This window comes from Camelus ferus, chromosome 10 (genome assembly GCF_009834535.1).
Source record: "Camelus ferus isolate YT-003-E chromosome 10, BCGSAC_Cfer_1.0, whole genome shotgun sequence".
Classification (NCBI taxonomy): domain Eukaryota; kingdom Metazoa; phylum Chordata; class Mammalia; order Artiodactyla; family Camelidae; genus Camelus; species Camelus ferus.
Window position 1 is genome coordinate 46,095,586 of NC_045705.1, and position 16,876 is coordinate 46,112,461.

Below are 16,876 nucleotides of genomic sequence, written 5' to 3' on the forward strand. Positions count from 1 at the left end.
AGGACCTGAAGCTTAAACTTCATTGGCTTCAAGGTACACCAGCCTCTGATTATTGTATGCTCTGGGGACACATGTGCTGTAGTGTAAGCACATGTGTGGGGACACGCATATGTCTCTATGGAGAGCATGACCCAGTGTGTCCTCAGACCCAGCCCAGGTGAAAATGGCCCCAAGAACAGAGATGTTTCATCTACACTGCAAATGGAGTTGGGTTCAGCTAAATTCCCCCTCTTACCCACCCCCACCAGGGGACTGAGATGAAGGACAGGCCAGGAGGGAACCTCAAATCCCATCATCCACCAGGTGATCCTGTCTCCCTCCTGACTTTCTCTCCTTCCTCTCTCCTGACTTCCTCTGCATGGGCTATGGGGCCAGGCAGCTAAGAGTGCGGTTTCTGGAGCCTCCTTGCCTGGGTTCAAATCCTGCCTCATGATCTAAGCTGGTCCAGTTAGAGTTCTTCTCTGGGAATTTTCTAACTGGAGTTAAACGGTGAGATCTGAGGTAACCCCTGAGTTGCTGGAGAAAACCAGTATGGACCAGGAGAGAGTGAAGGCAAGTAGAGGCAAGGAGGGGGGTGTGTGGAAGAGTAAGAGGGGCTCCAATCTGGGCTTTCAAGGCCCGTGGGAGCTGTGGTGCTTGTAGCTCTACGTCCATGTGTGAACTGCCCTGTGTCCTTCCAACGCCCAACCTGTGGGGCTTAACCTAGTTTGAACTGGGTTTCTGTCACTTGTAACTGGACCTGTCCTGGACTAAATCTGCCCATGCCTGCTTCTTCACCTAAGGTCTCTATCTCTGTAAAGGCGCCACTATCCACTCTGAAGCAAACCAGAGCCTGAAGTCATCCTTGGCTCCTCCTTTTCCCTCCCTTCCTTAGGGCCTCCATACACAAGGCTCTGTGAACAGTTGTGTAGGTTGTTCACTTAACAAGTGCACCTGGCCGAGGAGGTGAGTGGAGGCTGAAATCTAGCCTGCTCTCTGTTTGCCTAGCCATGAACCCTGGTGCAGAGCAGTGTCCTTGGGAAAGAAGGAACATCTTTTTCTAATTCCCACTATCTCCCTATCGACTACTGGGGCCTTCTTCATAGATGCGATTGTTTCCCTCAGTGCAGAATTCATGAAGGCACAGGAATAAAGACAGTTGTGCCAGATCAAGTGTAGGTGTTGACAGTACAAAGAATTCATGAATGAGCCCCAACAGGTCTCAAAGGCACATCCGGGGAAGCAGCCAGAAGAAAAGGTGAGGATCATTAGTAACAGAGCTCACCAGGGGCCCTACATTGGGGAGAGCAGAGAGCAGATCTTCTGCCCTTCTTTCTGGCATTACATCTTGCCTGCATGCCCCAGGCCCTCTCCACACCTGGCCCTCTTTGGTGAGAAGAGCCCTTGAAAGTTGGCCTGTAGGATTTTCAGGAAAAAAGGGTCTGAGGGTGGGATTTAGGAGGCACTGAGATCCTGGTGACCGGTGTATGTGAATTAGGGGCTGGGGTTGGGCAGAACTTTGCCAGGCCATCCAGAAGAGCCTCTGTGTGTGTGTGTGTGTGTGTGTGTGTGTGTGTATCTCCCCTGTGTGTATGTGTGTGTGTGGGGGGGGGGAGCCTATGGCATTGTGCATATGCTGTCTTCTTTTGTTTCTCAAGACACAGTTCAAATGGCATCTCTTCCAGGAAGTCCTCCCCAGCACCCTAGCTAGATCAATGGCCCCTCCTTTGCTCTTAGGGTGTTTATAGCCTGATAAGAGCACTCACGCCACCTGTGATGATGCAGGTTTGCACGTGCCTGTCTCCTTGCAGGCTCTGGCTCTTGTCTTCTTATGAGATCTCAGTGCCAGGATGTTGTAGGTGCTGGGTTATTTAGAGTAGATGTGTCTGTTCCTGTCTGGCCTTCTATGCCATCCCTTTGTGATTGCACCTATCACTGAGAGCCTGAAGTACCATGCAGCTTACAATGCCACTTCACACTCATTTAGTTTTTCTTCATAATGCTGTGAGTCCCTTATCACATCCTCTATGCCTATGAGAATTCTGAGTGGCACTTGGGGGACATGACTTTTCAGTGATCCTTCTGGACACCATACCTAGCTTCACTTTGTGTGTATGGAGGGGCGTGATTCGCAACCATGTTCACACTTCAGGTTAAACCTGGGGAGCTTTTGAAAAATTCCAGTACCTGGCCGGGGTTATCTGGGGCAGATGCATTAAATCAGAATCTCTGGGTGGCAGGGGCCAGGCATGGATTTTTTTCTTTTAACTACTCAGATCGTTGTAATAGCCATCCTGACACGAGAACCACCGACCGGTATGTGGTGACGTATCTCACAGTCAGAGGAACTTCCTCACATAATGGAAACGTATGCACTCCTCCCTTCTGCAGGCCCCAGGCTTCCTCCTTCCAATCCGTCTGCCGCCTACAGGGTTCGCTGCGGTACAGCTGGCCTCGTTTGCGGATTTTTCTCCGGGTCAAAATCCTGCCCCCAACCCCAGCGAAAGCCGGAGCCACAGCAGTATAAATTAGCGTCTTTATTTCGAACACCTGAGCGAGGGCTCGCTCATCTGCTGTATAAACATACAAATTCCCTGTCGCACAGCACACCATGCCTCAGAGATAAATATAGCCCTAGGGGCTCCTGCTCTGGCAAAGCAACTCTTATTTACAGGAATAGATTACAAAAGTATTACAAAAAGTGGTCCTGAACCGGGGGAGCGGGTGGGAGTGGTTACCGTTACACCGGCTACACTTGGGAAGGGAGCGTACCCCGTGGGCAGTGGGACAGAGCCTACGTCTAGAGCGGCCACGCCCCTTTAAGCTTCGGGGAGTCGGGGTTGGGGGGCCCTTAGGTCTTCAAGGTTCCACCCCCCATGGGAGAGGGGGCGAGGAAGAGCAAGGGCCTAGGCCCTCTCTGGCCCACGGAGTAACATCAAACGGCCATCGCAGTGGGTCTCAGGGAAGGGTGCTGCGTGGGAAAAAAAAAAAAAAAAAAAAAGGACCATGTCCTTGCCCTGGGCTGCGGGAGGCGGAAACACCTATCAGTTCTCCCGCCTCTCCTACCTCGGGAGGGGTCGCTTTTAAAGCGCTGTTGGGAGGGGAGTTGTCATTTAAGCTCAATCTTTTGGGCGCGAGGGACCCTAGGGGCACCATCCCTTGGGCCGTTGGGCAGCGGCGCCCTCCGATGCGGCCGCCCAACCTCTCAGAGCACCTGGTAGACTGGGTTGGAGTTCGCGCCCACGGGGCAAGGTGGGGCGGCGTCCGGGGAGGGGGTGGGCGTGCCGCGCTCCACCTCGCTCCCGGCAGCCGCCTCTTGCCGGCCCGGAGACGACTCCGGCGGCACGTCAGCCAGCAGAAGCGTCGGTGCGGAGGGGCTCTCGGTGGAGATGCGCTCCACGATGCTGGACAGGCAGTCGAGGCTCGACACCGCAGCACTCTTCCCGGGCCGGGGTTCTGCGCAGGGAGGGGTAGGTTAGTATAAAGCGGGTGGAGCCGCGGACAAGGCTTCCACGTCTGGGCTCAGAGCTTTGGGGCAGACGGGAAACAGTGCTAGCCAGAATTCTGGGGGATCCCGCGAAATTTCAGGGCTTAAAAGGAGGGAACTACATGCTTAATATTTCATTCCCTGTACCATCTCCCAGGATGAGGGCAAGGAGGTCCTAGATAAAGAGAAGTCGGGACAGTTCAAAACGGAACGTGGGAAGGAGGCGCGAATACGCACCGCTGGGCGCCTCGCTGTAGTAGGTGCCGTCGTAGCAGTTCCGCCGCCGGGCACCGCTCGGGGGGCCGCTGTAGTCCATCTGCAAACGGCAAGGGCGACCAAATCAGGCCTGGGAACCGCTCGGGGCCAGAGCATCACTCCCTGTAATCGCCCCCTCCCGAACTCCCCAAGTCTCAGCCACAAGTTCCTGGCCCGGGTCAGTCCCGGTTGGGAATAAGAGTGGGCAGGAGCTGTCTGCACCTGGGACAAATAGAGGGCAGACAGTCACCTACGAGCACAAATCTGCATTTTGGAAATAGGGATAAGCGGAGAAAAGCAGATCTTCATGCTGGCTCAGTGGTGTTCTAATACAGCGCCCTGAGTCGGGTGGATCGCATCCGTCCTGTGCGCCCCCAAAGCACTAAGCCACTCCAAGGACTGCTGCCTGGGCACCGGGGTTCACCCCCAGGAAGCTTCCCCAACCAACCTCCCACGGGAGGGTCAGCTCCCCGCCGTCGGAAACATTCTAGGCATACCAAGGGCTGCTCTCACTTCTCTAGCCCAGGGTCCTGGCCTTACCATGCCGTCGGAGCAGTTGGAGCGCGGGCTGGACGCATCAGAGTCGCCGCTGTAATGCTCCCCGCCGCGGCCTGGGGGCAGCGGGCCAGGCGCGTAAAAGGCAGCTGTGGGGCCAGGGGGCGCGGCGTCCTGGTCGCGAAGCAGCGCCTGCAGGCCCTCGATATAACGGATGGCATTGCGCAGGATCTCCACTTTGGGCAGCCGCTGGTTCGGGTTGCTAGACGTGCAGCGCTTGAGCGTCTCAAAGGCCTCGTTGACTTTGCTCAGGCGGCGCCGCTCGCGCATGGTGGCTGCCTTGCGGCGGTCAGCGTTAGTGGTCTTGCGCTTGCACGCCTTGCAGGCCCACAGTAGACAGCGACCCGCCTGGTGGTGCCCGCTGGGCGCGCGCACATGCTCGTCCTCTCTAGCGCCTGGAGCCGAGAGTGCGGCCGCAGGGAAAGTGAGAGTGTTCCTCTGGCTTCAGGAGCGCGCCCACGTGCACGAGGCGCGGGTCCAGGTCCTCGAAGAAGCGCAGGTCCGGGGAGTCAAAACACGGGTCATCATAGAAGTCATCCGCTGTTGCAAAATTGCAGAGAGAGCTGTCGGGGCCCGTCAAGTCTACATCGCGGAGCGGCGGCGACAGCAGCTCCATATCCCCGCGGGGGGCGGCGCAGTCCTGGCTTTGCCCAACCCCAGCGGCAGGGGTTGCCAGAGACTTTCTGCGGATCCGGGGCCCCGGCAGTGCGATAGCAAAGTACTGGGGGTCTGAATGTACACCAGCTGTCCCCAGCCCTGCCCTGTCTTGTCCCGCCTGACAGACGGCAAGGAGAGCCGCGGCAGCGCCCTGGGGCTTCCCCACCCCTACCCTCACGCCAGGATCCCGGGGCTATTTATCCGGTAGTAGCCTAAGGGCCCCCGAGCGGGAGCGGGCGGCTAGGGGCGGGGGCGCCCGAGGCCAATAGGAATAGAGCGGGGAGGAGCTTGGGATCCCCACGGTGGCCGCAGGGGCAAGAGACTGGCCAGCCCCCTACCCCTGGACACTCACGCGTGCACACTCCGGCCCCTCCCCAGGCAGGGAGGAAGTCAGAGGCTGGCAGTCCAAGCTTTACTTGGCTCCCAGCACACTCTTTTCAAACCTCTCCAGCACTGGACTCCTCCTCTGTATGGGGGAAACGCAGGCTGCACGCTCTTACTTCTGAGCTGCCTTTGGGGTCCCCTCATTCCGCTAATTCGTGGGGCACCCAGGAGCAGAACAGGAGCAGAAATCGGATCGAGAGACATTTGGAGAGAGACACATAGGCAATGGGGCAGAGACACCCTTAGACCTGATGATAGTGGGACTGTGAGAGATAAACCCAAGAGGCTGAGGCATTCAGAGAGCAGAAAGCTAGAGAGCCAGAGGCAGAGAAACAAGAAATGAGAGATTAGCTCAGAGAGTCTAAGTGAGGGAACCTGAGACTGAACGTGGTGGTCATGTCCCTCGGCCAGTTCCTGCCCCTGGGAGTCACTCAGAGAGAGGGTGGCAGATCCACCCTTCTTCATTGGATGCTTAGAAACCCAACTGCATCTATATAGAAATCATGATTGCTGCTAAAGTTTGGTGCCAGTCTCTCCAAACTCAAGTCCTGCCCCAGCCTGGAGGGAGGGAAGCAAATTCCTGCCCATCTTAACCTGCATGTTTCCGCAGCTGGGTAACCAGTGCCCATTCTAGGCCAGAGATGTCTCTTCTGCTGGGAAGGAAACTCCGCCTCCTGGGAACTTGCCTCCACCTTGTGCGCCAGTGAAGTTCATAGTGCAATGGCCCTGAACGCCTAGAAGGCCTGAGAACCTCACTTTCTGGTGGAGCTTTTGAGAGTGAGGTGTGTAGACCAGTAACCTAGACCCTACAGTTTCCTGTGTGATTTTGTGGAAGCCACATCTCCTTCTGAACCTCAGTTTCCCCACTTTGTACATTTGGAGATAATAATAGTGCTCTCTTAGAGTGATTGTGGTGGTGGTGAGAATCTAAAGAGACTAAAGATGTGGAAGCCTTCAGTCCAAGGTGCAACGCTATACCAACAAGAGGGCTTGCTTCTGTCACTGGCACCAGCTGGACAGCTGGAAGGGGTGCTTCCTGCAGCCTTCCTGGCTCCTGGCAATGAGCCTTGACAGGGGCCCATGTAGTCTCAGGGCTAGGCTCCTGTGAAGGCCTCAGCTGCATTTCTTCCCAGCAGGCCCACTGGAGAGACTGGGAATAGAAGGAGGAGGCAGCAACCCCATGGGACTCTGGCACCCTCACAAGGTCTGGGATACCCCCACCCCTATAGCAGCCTCTGCCTGAATCTGCAGTCCACACCTTCCTTCTCAGCACTCAGGCTAGAGATCTCCCTTGGACCAGACATGCCTACCAGGGTCTCTTCTCCTGGAGCCCACAGATATACGCAAGAGTGACCTCTGTGCCTTTCCCACTAACTTCGGGAAGCTGTCCTAACTGGCCCTTGGGGCCCAAAGGGCTTCTTCCTTCCATTCTCTTTTGGAGCCCTGCCTTCTTTACTTCTCTGACACTTGTAGTAGTGCTGAAGGTCCCCCTTTAGGAATTTCTCACCTCCCTTCACTCCATAGCACCACTTTCATTTATTCATTCAACACATATTACGGAGTCTCCACTATGTGCCAAATACTAGTCTAGGTGTTGGGGATGCAGCAATGAACAAAACCAAGGCCCTGCTCTCATGGTGCTTACATTGTTGTGTGATAGATTATAAGCAAGCAAGGAAGCATATCATGTCAGGAGGTTATAAGTTTGTATGAAGAAAAATAAGCAAGGGAAGGGAACAAAGTGATGATTATTTCATTACTTGGTCAGGGAAGACCTCTCTGTCCTGATTCCATCTGAGCAGAAACCAGGATGATGGGAGAGCAGAAGCAGATAGCTGGAGCCAGATGAAGGGAAGAGCATGTGCAAAGGTCCCGGGGCAGGACTATTTGTCAGATTTCAGGTACAGCAAGGAGGCTGGTATGTCTGGAACAGAATGAGCAAGTGGGAGAGTGGTGAGAGATTGGGTCAGGGAGGGAGCAAAGGATTTGTATTCTGAGATGGAAAGCCACAGGAGGGCTTGAGCAAAAGAGAAGAATGTCACCATCTGATAAACATTTTAATAAGAGAGTGCTGGTTATGGAGAGCAAGGGCACAGAAGGGAGACCAATTAGGAGGCTATTAAAATAATCCATGTGAGTGATGGCTTAGATCTGGGTGGCAGCAGTGGAGATGGTGAAAAGTGGTTGGGTTCCAGATATGTTTTGAAGATGGAACTCCCAAGGTTTATTCATGATTGGATGTGGGCAAGGAAACAAAAGAGGAATTAAGGATGACTCCTGGAAGAATGGAGTTGGGGAAGAGCAGGTTTGTGGGTGGCAGATCCGGAGTCCAGGTTGGTGCAAAATTTGAAATGCATTTTCAACATCCAGGTGGAGTGGTCGAGTAGGCAGGGGGGTTATGAGGGTGCAGTTCCAAAGGGCATGTGGAAGTCGTCCATTCAACTTCTAAGACATCTCTTGGGTCTCTCCAGCCACTGTCACCATCCTGGACTATACTGCCACATTGCTGGGCTGGATGCCCACCAAAGACCCCCGGTCCCTCTCCTCACTTCCACTCTTGTCTGCATAGAATCCATTCACTACACAGCAGTTTGAGTGATCCTTTAAACATGCAAGTGGGATTATATTCCTCTTCTGCTTCAAACTCCCTTACAGTTTCTTGTTGTATTTAGAATAAAATCTCATTTCCTCTTTCTGGCCTATCAGGCCCTCATGAGCTGGTCTCAGCCCATCTCTGCAGTTTCGTCTGAAACCATCACCCCCTTCAATCATTCCATGCTAGTCTGACTTCCTTCCCTGTCTTCTGACACTCTGAGCACGGTCCTGCCTCAGTGTCTGGTAATTGCTGCTTCTCTGCTGGGCTCTTCCTAAGGCTGGCTGCTTTTCTTATCAGGTCTCAGCTCAAACCTTGCCTCTTTGGGATGTCTCTGACCATCCTCTCTATGGTAGCTGGTCACACTCCCCAGCTCATTTCCTTCTTAACACAATCACTCTTTAATTATCTTCTTTATTAGTTTGTTCACTGATTGACGTAGCCCCAAGAAGTCAGGGGTGCTTTGTTCACCATGGCATTTCTGGAAAAACCATCACAGTGACCATCACGTAGTAGGAACTTGATAAATACCAAATGAAGGAGTGGGTGGTCTCATGGCCTTTGAATCTCTATGCATATAAACGAACTTCCTTGAAAAATGTCATTAATGAAGATAGTTGTTATTGCTTCTAAACCGGGCAGTCGCATACATGATTAGACCTACATGCTGGGTCACATGTGCTCTTCCCAGGCCAGACTCAGGCTGTCTGCCTGGAGCATGATCTTTTATGTTGAGCAATTACACATGACCTGCAGCAATATCGGCACAGAACACTACAGAAAGATTCGGTGCTTATTATAACCTTGAGTCTTTTCCTTTGACTTATACTCACAATGAGGAATGTAAATTGTTGTTATATTAGTAATTTAGTTTGAAATAAATATTTCTTCCTGCTTGTTCACGCCTCAGCAGGATACCTGGCACATAGTAGGCACTGAATAAATATTTCTTGGATGAATGAATCAATCAAACCCTGTAACTGAAATTGAGACTTCCAGGTGAGCTCTTTAAGTCCCTTATCCATGCAAATCTGGATTCTTCTCAAACCTGAGCAAGCAAAGAAAACACAGAAATAAATTGGATTCTGAAATGTAAATGATTACAACTTTGCTTTTTGTGTTTTGTGTTTTGTGTTCATAAAAACCACCTCAGGACTGTCATCAAGGTAGCTTTACAATAAGTTAAGTGTTATATGTGCAAATTTACCGAACACATTTAGTATTTTATCCCTTGTGGCTTAGAAATCTAAACTGCTTTGACAGACTTTGATTTGTAACTTCACCTTCTTTGGTAATCAGGAAGCATGGTTTTAAAACGCATACACACTCTAGTGGTACAAGGCACTTGTATACTAGACTTCTGACTGGGATTTTGTTTGCTGCAAGATTTCTGCTGCTTGGAGTTTGGGAATCACTGGACTTGGCGACCTTTACAGACCTCTCCAGACCTGGGCCCCTCGCCTGCCTGGGGTCACTCTCCTGGTTGTACCATCGCATCTTTTAGGAAACATTGACCAACATGACCGCCCCCCCTCCAACGACTGCTGAAAGATCAGGGAAGAAAAATGTCCACCCTGGGCTCTGGGACTTCTTAGTCCTAGTGCTGGGTTAGGCGCAGGGAGGGAAAAGCAGAAAGAGTCCAAACTCTTGTATGGTAGAGTCTAGTGGAGGGGGTCCTTTGGAGTCACGGGTGCAAGACTTATTCTGGGAGAGGCCAATGGCAAGGGGCTGAGGGCCCTATGGAAGGGGCGCCCCCGCCCTGCACCTCTCCCTCCATCTGAAGGCTGAGCAGAGTGGTGGGCTGTGTGGTCTGGGGCAAGGGCACATCTCAGCCCGGGCCCTGGTTCTCCAGTCTTCCCAGTGAGGGGCTCCTCTGGCAGTTGGTGGGGAGGGAGAGTCCCTTCTCTCTCCACCCTTTCCAGTCCTCCCTCCCCAGCTTCCTTGGCCCGCCTGCCTGGGGCTATAAATGGAGAGCCAGCCTCTGGGCAGGAATGCAGGCCTGGCTGGGTCCCACAGCATTGCACCCTCAGGGAGCAGCCGGCCCCAGGGCTCCCGGCAGCCTTTATATATATATATATAGCCTTTGGAAACCCAATCCAGCCTGCACCTGCCCTGGTCTTCAAGCACCCTGCCCCTGCATAGGCTGGACCTGTGGCCTTGTCCCCCGGGGTTGGCACAGGCTACACATCTAGCTGGGGGATGGGATGGGCCACAGGGCCAGAAGGTGAAAACGAGAGGGCCAGGTGGGGCAGGGCCAGCCCCGGGTCCCCTGCTCTTTCTCCAGGCTTTCCCTTCCTGCCCCTGTTCTACCTTGAACACCCACTTCTGTCCCTGGCCAAACTTGCTCCCTGCCGGCCAAGCTGGATATGGATCCTACCCTGGGGCCAGTCTGGGTTGGTCAAGAGGGTAATAGATGTCCTAGATTCAAGCCCAGGGTTCCAGAGAGTCCCTACAGATGGCCATACTTCTCCCTTTGGGGTACTCCCCAGCTTCCCATGTACAAGCAGGGCTTGGGAGTCTAGTGGATGAACTGGGAGTTGGAGAAAAGGGGTCCACGTGGAGGGGGAAGGGAACAGGGAGACAACAAATGGCATGTGTACTCCCCCCACCCCTGTGTGCAGGGAGGGGCTGTGTGGGGCAGTGGTGGGGGGCACTGTAGGGGCGCATGCCCAGGGCCAGTCATCTGCTCTCTGATTCATTCACTCATTCAACAATATTAGGCAGCATGTTCTGTGCCAGGTGCTGGAAGTACAGCTGAGAACAAAACAGTCAACAGTTCCCTGCCCTTGTGGAGCCGATATGCCAGCAGGTAAGACTGACAGTAAACAATAAACATGCTGCTAAGTACATCATGGAATATGTCAGGAGGCTGAGAGATGTGAAAAGCAGAGCAGGGTGAGTGGAACTGGGACGCCAGGGCAGAATGAAATGGAGCGGTCAGGTAGGCACAGTGACATTTGCGCAAAGAGGTAAAAGAACTTTGAGAGCGAGCCACAAGCCCATCTCAGGAAGAATGTTCTGGGCAGAGAGAGCAGATCATTACTGAGCACCTTCTCTGGGACAGCTGCCTCCACCAGGAGCAGAGGACTGTATGGGGGATGAGACAGGCATGGCTTCTGCTGCTCTAGGAACCCTTGGCCCGAATGTCTGCTGCTGCGTGGTCTGGGTGAGGGCATTGGGGGTGGCATGAGATGGGACTCGAGGATGGCTTGGAGGGATGACTTGTGACCACAGAGTGAGGTGAGGATGAGATGCTTTGTGCACACAGAGACCCGTGTACAGTGCATTGTGGGCACAGGGAAGTGGGGAGGGTATGGGGTGTGTCTGGGGTGAGCTTGGCCTTGTGGGAACAGAAACCCACGGAGGCCGCACAGTTTTTCACCCTGCCTGGCCCCTCACTCCAAGTGCCCTGTGCACCTCCCTGCATGGATACCTCAGTCTCGGGCTCTACCTCCCACTTCCAGCTTCTTCTCCAGGGACTTTGAGCCAGGGGAGGGCAATTAGCAGGAGCCGGCACTATTTGACAGAGGCCAGGAAAGCTGAGCCCCAGTTTAAGAGGTACCTGATGATTCTGGAAAGACCTGAGGACTTCATCCATTCAGTTTCTTTTCTTCAAGCTTATCCTTTATGTAATTAAAGCCTTTTCTGCCTCACAGTTGAGTACAGGGGTCTTTGTGGGCCTAGATTTCTGGAGTCTAAAGTACAAACTTGCTCTGGTTTCCTAAACTGCACAAATAAGGTGACAATAGCTTAATGACTAGAAGTGTTAAGGCAGGCAGGGTTCAGGAAGGTGCTAATTTTTCTTCCAGCCTAATGGTATTCGGTTCTTGGGGTGAGGAGAGCTGCATGAAGGAGAGTTTACCACCTCCATTGAACAAACAATAAAACAATACATTTTTTAAAACAAATGCAAGTATAACTTGCAGCATGAAGGATTTAAGAAATAACATCACCAAAGGATAGCATCTCCTCAAAAAGCACGTTGTCCTGGAGCTAAGACAGCGTGGATGCAGGAGGAGGAGGAGAAGGCCTCTCCAAGTCTCCGCCCACTCCATGCACATAAGGATTCGTGAAAAAACAGACGTCCCTCTCTCTCCTCTGCCTAGGACACTTCACAGGAGGTTGTGCCAGCGGTCCAGTGTCTGGGCCCAGGACAGAACTGACTGGCACGTTTCCTTGGAAGGACCGTTTGCCCTCACTCCCATCCCTCCCCGTGCCTTCGTGGCATGTCGTGGGCATGTGCACCTCATAACCTGTGGACACCCTCACAGTGCTCACCTCACACACCGAGTACATCCGTCACACCATGTGCACTTCACAGCCCTGGACACCTCACACCATGTACACCTCACACTCTATGTACACTTCACACACTGTACACCTTATATATCATATACACCTCACATTCTGTTTCTACCTCCCACACCGCGGACACCTCACACATCCATATATCTCATATACAGGACAAATCCTCCACACTGTGTCCACTCTTCACACCATGTCCACCTTACACCCATTACGCATCATATACAATTAACCCTTCATGCTCCACGTGTATCTCACCCACGTGTTTGCCTTACACACTGTGTACCCCTCCCTTCCAGAACACACTTGTGTCCCACGCTGCTTGTATTCTGTGTTAGGCGCACAGCTAAACCTTCCTCCCCTATGAACACTTGCCGCCACCTATGTGCCTAAATGTCCCCTGCTCCACCAAGAAGAAAAATTCTAAGGGACATATTGGCTGTGGCATCCACCTCTTCTTTGCAGTTTCTGATTTGAACTTTTTAAGCTGAATCTTCCTGCCTAGAGGAGGTCAGGTCTCCATGTAAAGGCTGAAGGAGGAGCAGCTCCGGGCTGTGGGGAGAGCTGGTGAAAGGAGCCTGGGGATGGGGACGATGCATGTGACAGGATCCAGTGGGCAGCTGTGGAGGCCTGGGGAGGGGCCTCAGCTCCCCACCCCTCTCCCATTGCCTCTTTTCTGCCTAATCAGCCCACCTGCCAGCCTAGGGGGTTCCAAGGAACTGGGATTAAGGCACACACAGCCGTTGGGCTCCAGGGACAGACACCAGTTGCTGCCCCCAGCAGCTGCTCCAGCCACACGCCTCTGAGGGAAGGTCGGGTGCCTTGGGGAAGCCTGATTCTCTCCCTAAAACCTGCCCACCCCTGGCCAGTGGCACCCAGGCCAGGGGGTTTCTGGCAGAGAAATAAAAGGCAGAGAGCCTCCTGACTGGTACTCAAGCTGCCCAGGACATTTGTCATCTGCCTGTCCCTGTTTCCTATCCTGCCACCTCCATGAAGCCCTCCTGGATTTCCCTTTGGCTTGGGAACGTGATTTATGGCCCTTGAGCCCCAACAGGCTTACCTTCCATACATTCCCTTCATTCCTTAAGTATTCACTCTGTTTGCAGGCTCCAGGCTAGGCTCTGCAGGGCACCTAAGGCTGATTCAGACCAGGTCTCTGGCCTCTGGGAGTTCCACCTAGCGGGGAGAGGAAGACCCACCAATGAATGATCAAAACACCCAGAGTGGGCAACAAACTCTCCTGTACATTCCTGTGAAGACTTCCCCAAGGAGAGTGCGTTGGGACCCTTCTTCTTGGGGGTATTGGAGGAGAAGTAGACGTGCCCAGCCAGGGAACTGGAGGGAAAGTCATTCTAAGTTTAGAGAACAGCCTGCGCCGAGGCCAGAAGGCATGACAACATGCCGTCGGATGTCTCCGTGTGGCTCATACAACGTGGGGCCCCTCTGACCATCTGGGGCCTGCAGCCTCCGATCCCAGTGGGGTAACCGGGCCCCGTCTGAGGAGAAGGCCACCGGTTTCCCAGGCAGGACAACAGATTAAGTCAAGGGTAGAGGGTGGTGTGAGGAGAAATTGCAGGGGGTGAACAGCGACCTTGTACAGCAGAGAGACGCTGGACTGGAGCCCAAAGACCAGGGTGGTCACCCCTGGCTGCCAGCTACTGTGCGGCCCTCCCAGAGTCCTTCCACGTCCCTTCCTGGGTCTCACTGTCTCCACATGAAGATGGAGATATTGGACTCCCGGCCCCACTCCATTCAGGAAAGGGTCTTGCTGGAGTCCCTGCTTCTCCCTGGCCTCCCAGCCTCCCTTCTCAGCACGGAGGACAGAGGCCTGTCTTTGACCCACCCTCTTGGCCCAGCATGGGGCCAGGGATGAGTGAAACAAAAACCTGAGTGAGGCTGGGGCCCAGCATGAGTTGCAGAAGCCTGTTTCTCAGACTGGAAAGGCAGTCAACTCAGAGGTCCCTAGTCCAAGGACCATGAATGTCACAGTCTTCTAATTCTCCTGCAGATGCGGCACAACCTCTCTCTGGCCCTGTCTGAACTTGGCCTTGGAGAATATGGTCTGGCTCTTGTGTGACACTGAGACTGGGTCACCAGTGCTGGGGGCTGTGTTCCCAGCGTCTCCACTAAACTAAGGGGTCAGATCAACCGGGACTTAAATGCTGGTTCTGCCTCTCACTTCCCTCTCAGAGCCTCCCCTTTCCGAGCTGTCAAACACGACTCGTCCTAGTGCCTGTCTCACAGGACAGTGAGGGAGCAAACGCCAAGGTGTGTGGTGGACTTGAGCAGAGACTGTGTCCCAGTGCTCAGAAGGAGCCTGGGGATTTTTTCTGCTTTGCATGCTCTCCTTTTGGATGGAAGCTATGAGCAAGCAGTGGGTGGGGCGAGGATGGGGCAGTTGGGGCCCAGCCTGGTTATTCTGGGCCGAACCTCTTGGAGCTGGGGGCTGTGGTGCGTGCAGGGCGGCTGGAGTGTGGGTGACCATGTAGCCCATGAAGTACTGTCTGCTGCAGTGGGCGTCGCCGCCTCCACCGTGCACACGGGCAGCCTGCCAGTCGCCCCCAAACAAAGCCTGGCCCGGGGGGAGAAGAGCGGGCCGATGACAGATGCAGAGAGGCTGGTGCAGGCTGGTGCAGGCAGGGCCAGGGGCCAGGGCTGGGAGAGGCCCGAGGAGATGGCTCTGTGGAAGGCACCCCAGAGAAGGCTGAGGCCCAGCAGAGCTTACTCTGTGGCGAGGGTCCCTGCTCCACCCCAACACCAGTGACGTTCATCCCCATTGTATACTGTAGATATCTAAGGCCCCGGGTTCTAAGCAACTTGTCCAAGGCTCACGAATGCATAGCTGTGGAGACTCTGGGATGGGAACTCTGGTCTCTTGGCTCTACGTATCTGGCCAACTCTTGGAAGCCGACCTTGGAGACAGGACAATGGATTTGACAGCTTCTTGAGGCTCCTTTATGCGGGATTCTCTGAGTGGATAAGGATGAATTTGCCCCCACTTCATCATGCCCTTGAAGCAGGGACACCCTCACGTGGTGGACACAGGCAAATGCAGCGTCACCAGAGGCTGCGCTGATTTGGTGTCTCTGTGGTCAAGAGGTGGCCACCTCTGCCCTGACATCTGAACTCTGACCCACCTGGCTCAGGAGTCTTGGCTCTCACTGTTCCCTCCTTAGCTATTTTGGGATGGGGGCTCAGCGTGGGCTGGTTCTGGGAACTAGAGAGAGGCAGGGGAGGTGGGGAGAACAAGAGCAAGATGTCTGGTCTTGGGGTCTTGCTGGGCCCATCAGATATGCTCCCTGTCCATTCGGGCCCTCCCCTACCTCTTCTCTTCCCAGCTGAACCTTCTTTCTTTCATTTTTAAACAATTATGAATAATTTCAAACATAGAAATAGACACAGCAGAATGAGTCTGTTACCAGCTCTGACAATCATTAACCTGTGTTAAAAACCTCACCAGTTAACACACTGCCCACTTCCTCCCCTCCTGTTATCTTGAAACAAATTTCAGATATTATATCATTTCACTCGTATATATTTGATTATGTATTTCTAAAAGATCAGAACTTTTGTTGGCCTAAGTACACTACCAACAGCATACTAAAAAAAATAACTAATTCCTTTTAACATAAAATATCCAAGTAGTAATCAAATTTCCAGTTATCTCATATATGTTTTTATTTGTTTGTTTGAGTCATGATCCAATCTTTTAATTCTCTATAAATTTAAACATTTCTCCTCCATATCTTTTTCTTTTGTAATTTATTGAAAAAAAAAATTGAGTTATTTGTCCTGCATTTTCTTACAGTCTGGAGTTTTCTAATGGAATCCCTATGGTGTGGTTTTGTTTTGTTTTGCATATTTATATAATTTTTAGCCTGAAACACGACCAACTAGCAGAAGACTACATTTTCCAGATTCCCTTGCAGCTATCTGCGGCCATGTGAATAAGTTCTAATCCATGGGTTATGAATGGAAGTAATTTATGAACAATTTCTTGGTTATGTCTTCTCTTCTCCTTTCCTCTTCCCCATTGGTTGGAATATGGGTGAATGGCAGGAGCTGGAGTAGCCGTCTATAGTAGACAGATGTCTACTAGGGGCCGCCAGAAATGTCCACGTTCTAATCCCCGAGCCTGTGGATTACACGGCAAAAAATGACTTTGCAGATGTGACTAACTTAAGATCTTGCTGGGGAGATTATCCTGGATTACCTAAGTGAGCCCAGTGTAATCACAAGAGTCCATAAAGGAAAAGATAGAGGCAGGAGAGTCAGAGTCAAAGAAGAAAATTGTGATTGGAAAGTATTCTCCTCAAGAGCCTTCAGAAGGAATGCTGATCTGCCACCTCCTTGATTTTTAGCCCTGTTAAGACCCAGGGCTCTTTTAAAATAATGAGTATGTGTTGTTTTATACCACTAAATTTGTGGTAGTTTGTTTCAGCAGCAATAGGAAACTAATACAGACATTTTAGGTCATGTGATGGAAGTTATTCATTAAAGATCACAGAGCAACAAGACAGAATGAAGCTGGGTTCCCAGTATTTTTAAGCTGCTATAACACCTCCCTAGAATTTTATGTAAGAACAAAACAAACTGCATTTTTAGGTGTCTTTGTTGTGACAGCAGCTTAAATTCTATCCTAATTAGTATGCATATCTACT

General features: G+C 52.5%; 1 protein-coding gene across 1 annotated transcript; it reads right to left on the reverse strand.

The window, feature by feature from the left end:
- Positions 1-1,975: 1,975 nt before the first annotated feature.
- Positions 1,976-5,111, reverse strand: MYOD1 (myogenic differentiation 1). The gene is given in 4 exon segments (XM_032488916.1): positions 1,976-3,435; positions 3,704-3,782; positions 4,262-4,699; positions 4,701-5,111. Coding segments are annotated over 4 exon segments (960 nt in total). The 5' UTR covers positions 4,893-5,111; the 3' UTR covers positions 1,976-3,184.
- Positions 5,112-16,876: the final 11,765 nt, after the last annotated feature.